Consider the following 7,990-nt stretch of genomic DNA (forward strand, 5'->3'; position numbering starts at 1 on the left):
AAATTGTAAAATGAAGGAAAAGTTGCAATTCCTGTGCGGCACACCCTGCATCGTCTCGCGGCACACCGGTGCGCCGCGGCACACCAGTTGCGGAGCACTGGTCTAGAGTCTAGACCAGCGCTTCTCAAACTGTGCTTCACGAGCTTTTTCGGAGTGTTCCGCAGGACAAGAATCGAAGCCTCAAAAGGTGCTGTTGTAAGCCGGTTGTGCAAGTTGATGCACATGATTTTTCTTTCTATTAGTTTTATCTTTTTCTGTGTTCCACGAGGCGAGATGAAAAGCGTAGGTGCTCCGAGACAAGATAGGTTTGAGAAACACTGGTTTAGACTAAACGGCGTGAAGGAGCAAAACAAATTGAAATGATTTTTCTCAATAGATAGGCGGCGATTAATCGAGGTCGAACAAAGACGAATCTAGAATTTAAAATTATTAAATTAGGCATTTTTGTCTTGTGTACTGATAATCTTATTAAGCCAGACACACCGAGGTTACGCAAGCGTCATCCCTAACCCAACGCTAACTTGTAATTAAATTATATTCCAGGAACAATAGAATGCCCTTTAATAGTACAACATGATAATTTTGATTAAATGCAATTTGATATCCCAACCTGATTTAGGGGAATTTGGAAAAACTAAGAATAAAGGTTTTTATCATTTGTGTACATTTTCGGTCTCTTATGTATCAGCCTAGTATAATGCTGGCCTTGAATACTAGAAAATTTGATGAAGTATGTGAAAAAGATGGTGGACACCGGAACGTATTATGTGTACCAGGTTAGAGTTATGCCATAATTTTATTTCAATTTACCTTATTTTAGTTTTATTACGAGTTCGGCGACTAGCCAAGTGAGTCCCGTAGTATTTGTACATGAAAGTATGGGCTAATCCTAACCTGGTACACATACTACGTTCCGGTGTGATGCGCGATGAGCCTGTTTTATAGTAAGCCATGGTACAAACTGCTAAATTTAACACGGTTTGTCAAATCTTAGATGATTTGTGTATCCTTCCTCCACCATATCTCAGCGACCCCACCGACCCACCTGTTTGCGACCCTACCTACTTATCACTTCGACCCAATTTGGGGTCGCGACCCCTGGTTTGGGAACCTCTGCTTTAGACTAACTCCTAATCGCCCCGCTATGCCATAGTGGTGGTATTGGTATAATGCAAGGGTGCTGTGTGCGGACATTGAGCAGACATATATTAATACATCATTTCTCAAATATGCTTTGAATATTATATTTCACAGTGTCAATGTAACAGAAAATAGACAAAAATAATAATAAAATAAAATTTTAATTTAAAGTAAAAGTATAAAATATTCATTACAGCGCAAATGAAACGAGGCAATAATCGTACAACTCCGATTTTCGGATGGACATGTAAGTCAACAAAAAGTTCAATTTTCCTAATACTACTAAAATTCCCCTGTAATCAAAATACAATTTAATTAGCATTTTCCTGCAATTTTTATTGTCACATTAACAAATACTTATTGTCACCTTTTTTCTATTTTAATTTGGCTGGTCTTGTCGATAAAATCAACGATACATCCCAAGTTATATCGAGGTATATTTCGTCATTGGGAAGTTTGTCTACTGACCAAGTTGATTTAAGATTATTTACAAAATCATTCAGTGGATCATTTTGAGAATTGCTTTCAGATAAAGTAATTTTTGCGCATCTATACCCAGCGTAAGATTGTAGCATTTGAGCAAATTCTCTAATTGTCACAAAATTTTTACGAATTGCTAGGTTTTTGTCGTCTATAATGATAAATTTGCTGCCTTTGCGCGGTTCGTGATCAACTGTAATAGCTTCATAAATTTTTTGATATTTATCATCTACAGCTAAGACCGACCGTGGATGTATTTCACAATCGTGTCGAAAAAAGTTATCTAATAGTTCGTTGGCTTTTTTGTTTTTCTTTACTGTAACGTTGCTAGCGTGTTCATCGGGCGATAATTGTTTACTAATTTTTGGAAAACCAGTACAGTACATAGCGAGACATCCGTCTGGTTTCAGGACTCTCCTTGCCTCTCTCATTGCATCTGACATGAGTTCCATCCAGTGAAACGATCTTGAAAAACAAACTAAATCTTGACTGGAGTCTCTCAAAGGCATATTTTCTCCGCTAGCTACTTGGAATTGAAGGCAAGAGGATGACTTTGGATCTAATGTTCTCGCGTATTCTTCAGCTTTAATAACCTAAAAATGAAATGCGAAACACGATATAATACAAATGGAACATATACGAATTGTATAATGATAAACAAACTACTTTGGAACATTTATTTCATTTTATTTTTTATTTTTTCGTTGACGTTGACTTTCCTGATATATATATAAATATTGATGGACCCCCCGCCCCCCTTTCTGTGACAATTACTGTTAATATTGGGTGACGCGTCCACTTTCACCCTGGACAGTATTTTTTATGTTTTTTATTACTTATTGGACACGTTTAGTGGACGTAACGATCGTTTCAATATTATGTTGTTATTGTTATTTGTCTCCATCATTTTTAAAAAATCGCTTTTCTCTTCGAATACTGGATCAATTGCTTTGAAATTTTCAGTGAGTAAAGATTGATTTTTTTTGCCAGAAGGCTATCACTTTTATTTATTTCTAAAATTCGCATGAAATCTGATATTTCGTCTAAAAATTCGCTGTATTATTTTATCCATGGGAACACTGGTAGTCCGGTTTGATTCTGTAAATTATTTCAACGCGAAACTCGGAATTTTTTGTGGGTACCGGTGGCGTCAAAGGTAAATACTGCTTCGCTCTGGTTAACGTGTCCATATATTTGGGCGTAGCTCTCTTGTTATTTTTCATATTGTTCAAACAAATTGTACTTCCACTATGGTGATGAAATAAACTTCTGATTACTAAATTTTCTTTTGTTAAGTTTTGCTAAGGCTATCTCTGGCGAGTTTGTTATGCTGTGTAATATACTTTGGAGCAATTTTAAGTTTGTATGTTCAAGTTGCGGCTATATAGCAAACTAAACTATTTTACTTCATTTATCAGGAAGACGTACCAAAGGACGCTGCTGTAACCATGAAGCTAATGTTTTCAAATTGCTATCAAATTGTCCCATTTTGAATGAAATTCATTATTCAATATGATTGGCCATGTATTGGATAGCGATAAATATCTACACAAAATAAATTGAACGAGGTTTGAAATTCAAGGCTTTGTAGAAATTTCTAATTATCTGATGTTTTATTGTTAATTTGAATTCAATAATTTACATCAAGTGGATGCAGGGCCGGATCATGCCTTTTAGAGGTCCTAAGCCGTTACGACTTTAGTGTCCTATATGTATAAGATAAAAATAATGAAACTATTGTTCCATGCTTTCTGAATAAGTTGCAGTATTTACTACTAATTAAAGGCTAAATTATGATTGATGATATTTTTTGGAAATAGTTTTCATTCTTACAAACAATTATAGAAAGGTGTGAAATGTTCCTAAAAAAAATAATAATTAAAAGTGCATTCCAAACGGGCCAATATTGAGGTCTGTATCGTTTGACCATCGCAAAGCATTTCGTTAAAAGTGAGGCACCATTGAAATTTCGTTTATGAAAGTTTACATGGTGCCCCCTTCTCGTGGTGCCCTAAGCACGTGTTTATATTGCTTATTGGTTAATCCAACCCAGAGCATATATGCCTGTGCAACAAAATGCCTTTATTGGTTAACTTTATTTTTAGGTTTTTATTTATACTGTACTCATCATATTATTTAATCAACTTTCCAAAACTGTTACAAACCTGGGCTTTGCTTTTGTCTATTCCCGTCACTTTGTTGAAGTAGGGCGCGAATAGGGCTGAACTATGACCGTCACCACATCCCACGTCTACCATGCTTTCGAATTTTGGTGTCATTTTCGACCTGGCGTGCTTACTGACGTTATGAGACTGAGACACAGCTTGCATGAAGCATACTATCCTCCTGGCTATCGTAGATCCATCGTGAGGCAAGATATCGTTTCGAGTTTTCTTGACGCTCTGATGTGGAACCTTTGTATGAACATGCATACTATGGAATTGCAGTCACCGAATGTAGAGTATTTTATCAAGCTCTGATTAACTAGTTGCATAAATCTGGTTCCTGCTCAGCGACAAATCACATCGTACAATTAATCAAATTGTAATACGGCTGTGCTTGGAAATCCTTTTATCTTTGAAATCGCAATCAGCTTATGCGCAGATTAAAAATATTATCCGAATAATATTGTATGTATACAGTCGCGACCTCCCTATAAAAAAATTAGGCCGCCTGTACATCCGTTCTTTATTTTTTAATTAATAACGCCCTCATGTATGATCAAGCATGGTCTATATTATTTTATCTATTGCCCACGCATGAGAAATGGTTCATTTTTCCTTATTCTTTCCGGCTTTGACAAGAAGTGAAAACAAATAAGCGACTCATTACATAAAGCGGATGCTTCGTGATCGAGTTACTTTTGTGCTTAAAACTTTTCAAAAAATGATAAATTAAACTTCCTTTTATTTGTTATAAAACTTGCAAATTTTGGGGAAATATCGATTTACGAATGATTTACAAGTAAAAAAAGAATCGCTTCCAATAGATCCTATATTTATCAATAAGAACTAATGATTGTCTTATTTAGATAACCTTTGTTAACTTACAATTCATGGTGATTTTACACATTTCGTTATTAGTATACACCTTAGGCTGATTCCAAACTATTGTTTCGTGTTTGCTTTTCAGAAAAATCAAACGAAAGCTTTGAAGATATCTTTTACTGTACAGAAACTTTTGGAAAAGCAGATGTTGTTTTGAATGATAATTTTGTTGTTACGTCATACGCTTTTGAGAATAAATTAGATCATTTCAATATCAGTTTAGTAACAATAGGGCACTGGGACATAATGTGAGTAACTCCAAAAGAAAAAAAATAAAAAGATTTTTCACAATGCAATTGATTAAACGAGTCAAATTGTACCACTCCAACTTTCAGACGGATGGATAAGTCAACACAACAGTTGAATTTTCCTAATACTACCAAAATTCTACTGCAGCCAAAATACAATTCAATTGACATTTTTGTACACTTTTTATTGTCACACTAACAAATAATTATTGAAATATTTTTGTTTAAAAGACAACACTTTGCCATACAGCGATGTAATTTTCCCAACACAATTCATGTAATTTATATAAGAATAATATACAGTAGTTATATATAATAATATGACCCAATGATAAATTACCAAAACATGTCTATCACTCGCCGTACGTCGAAAGTATCCAATTAAAATTACATGGTTTTATTGTTACATGTTATATCTTGCAAGAAATATGTTGTCATTTACCAGAGAGAAGCATAAAGAACAACAATCAACATGGGCAACAGTATTAAATACATTCCAACACAGTAGATCACAGAACGGGCAGGGGCTCTCCATTCATTCATATATGAACAGGTGTATAAGATCCGGGAGACGGCGTAAGAGCGCATCAAAATTTTGTACCAAAACTGCGAAGGCCCAGTCAAGATGTAAAGTGCTGACACGAACAGGAAAGCTGGAATGTTTTCCAAGTCGTTACGGTGTATTCTGTTCAAAATGAAATGATTCACAAAATAATCCACTAGTCTAGTATAGGCTTACCCTATTTATAGGACAAAAAATCAGAAACATTCCCGATTGGACAACCTTTCATTCCCGGGGCTCAGTAATATTCAACTCATATGATTATTAGTAATATTCAAATCATTGGAAAAAGTGCAGTTTCTTTCCGGCACTTTGCACAGTTTAACGGCAGTACAGCGAACGACTGACTGCCATAATGCATAATAGGGACATTTGAATCTACTGGGCGGGACGTTGGGAATTGTCAAAATCGGGACTATACAGGCAAACCGGGACGTATGCTAAGCCTAGTCTTGTAGTATATAAAGTGAAGCAGAGGCATCCCCGTTATTGGAATGTTGTGGTAATCCGAGATCCCGTTCTTATTTTGTTTCGTTTTAGAAGAGTTTTATTAAGCGTTTCGAAAGTTATCTATTTATTCGTGTAAAGCAGGGGTCGGCAATCTACGGCCCGCGGGCCAGATCCGGCCCGCGACGCTTCACTGAATTATTGTAACAAAATAGCTCTTTTATCGATTATATTCTTTTACGCAAAAGAATTTACGCATAGACTAAATTATATTATAACGTAACAAGTATTGAATTCACAATTACTCGTTAATGAGCCTATAATTTAATTATAATTTAGACAAATGACAACAAAACGCAGAAAAGTTGATGCTAATTGCAAATGGTTTAATGGCGCAGAAAATATTCGAATGGTCAGTCTTCACGCGCTGCATAAAATTTAACTTTTGATCTATGTGAAAAAATGTGATTCATCGGTCATCCGTTCGGTTTTCAACTTTCTAAAAATATGTGCGGCCCGCCAATGACTTGCAACCTTTCGTTTTGGCCCGCGAGCGACAAAAGGTTGCCGACCCCTGAATTGTAAAGCATGTCATGTTATGTAGCGCTAGTGTGTAATTTTATTATTACGTTCTTGTATTGCTATAGATATAAAGCTATAAGTCCGGAAGGATTTTATAAAAATAGGCGGACCCGTTGTAAGTGAATTCGACATTAAAGAAACAGTTTTCAGAAAATCCTATATATTTTTCTTAATTTTCAGGGTGACAGCCTGACTTCATTGCTAAAACAGTAATCTTAACTCAGTTATGAGCCCATATTACTATGCAGGCATAAATAAGTTCTTTTTGATGCTATACCCTTTGTGGCAAACCGCGATAGTGAGGAAAGTAGCAGGAATGAGCAATGCGAAAATTAGATGGCTTGTTCTCGAAAACGCACATCGAGATCTAATTGCATTCCCATGGACGCTTGGTTGCATTTTAAATTTCAATTGTATTTTGGGCTACAAGAAATATAGAAATTTGAGTTTAGTCCGCTTAAAAGTAAGCTGATTGCAATTTTAGGACAAATTAATACGACCATCATCAATTTCTCCCATCTCAGCTCTATTTCTATACATATTTAACAGTATTCATAATTCTATGTGGTATTATAACTTGCCTTCTTAGACGTTCGACTTTCTCATTTTGTCTGTAAAATTCCAATCCTCCTCGACGTATTGCATCTTCCGGAGTAGCGAAAGACTAAAAAAAGAAAAATATTTGAAAAGATAAAAACGGAATATTAGTATATATAAGTATACACCAAATATTTTAAAAATTTTGTTTAAAAACTCAACTTTTTTAAATAAGAGAATCGATCAAAAGTCATTTACCCCCAACCCACCATTTTGGTAATTTAACCAGGTGAAACAACGCAGAAAATATTAATAGTACAGATGTTGAAAAATCTCTCGTAAACTATCAGATTTTAAGCGGTTATAGCGCAATTGTATGTCGCTTGCTAGATCCAATCGCGATGGTAGTTTAAGCTAAAGATTTTGAGTTTGGATAAATTCAGTTTGAATAATCGAATACGCTGTACCAAACCAAAAGCTTAAAACCTTTCTATACAGCAGAACAGTAGATTTAGAACGGTTGCTTATTTAGTGCCAAGTTCGAGTATGAAAGGTAACACGCTCCATCAGAAAATAAATGATAAATACCACAATATATACTGATTACCAATGCATTGGATTTGGAAATATACGAAAAAACAAAATGTTCTGTGTGATAAATACTGTATATATATGAAAACAAGCGCGACTGCATAAATATTATTTGAGAAATACATTACCTTATTTTTCAATCGAGCCTGTCCTGTTTTGAAGCTTATGAAAACAATTTCCAACAACAAAATGCACGCGTAAAACCCAAAGTCTGCAATAAGTTCATCCTCAATATTATTTACGCTCAACATGCTTACTTATCGTGACTATTTGCGAAAACTACCGTCCTTGACTTCTTATTCAATATTACTTTCATTTTTTGCAATCCAAGCAGACGCTTCGGTTCATATGCGGTT

The 7,990-nt window shown here is 35.2% G+C and overlaps 2 protein-coding genes across 2 annotated transcripts; both read right to left on the reverse strand.

The window, feature by feature from the left end:
- Window positions 1-1,174: 1,174 nt before the first annotated feature.
- LOC120346482 (uncharacterized) lies at window positions 1,175-4,940 on the reverse strand. The gene is made up of 2 exons (XM_039416236.2): window positions 3,786-4,940; window positions 1,175-2,213 (listed from the first exon to the last, which is right to left on the reverse strand). Exons 1-2 carry the CDS (start codon window positions 4,050-4,052, stop codon window positions 1,515-1,517), a joined length of 966 nt encoding a protein of 321 aa, XP_039272170.2. The 5' UTR covers window positions 4,053-4,940; the 3' UTR covers window positions 1,175-1,514.
- Window positions 4,941-5,079: 139 nt separating this feature from the next.
- Window positions 5,080-7,990, reverse strand: LOC120346483 (prostaglandin E synthase-like). Its single transcript, XM_039416237.2, has 3 exons — window positions 7,763-7,990; window positions 7,088-7,170; window positions 5,080-5,600 (listed from the first exon to the last, which is right to left on the reverse strand). Exons 1-3 carry the CDS (start codon window positions 7,883-7,885, stop codon window positions 5,354-5,356), a joined length of 453 nt encoding a protein of 150 aa, XP_039272171.2. The 5' UTR covers window positions 7,886-7,990; the 3' UTR covers window positions 5,080-5,353.

This window comes from Styela clava, chromosome 8 (genome assembly GCF_964204865.1).
Source record: "Styela clava chromosome 8, kaStyClav1.hap1.2, whole genome shotgun sequence".
Classification (NCBI taxonomy): domain Eukaryota; kingdom Metazoa; phylum Chordata; class Ascidiacea; order Stolidobranchia; family Styelidae; genus Styela; species Styela clava.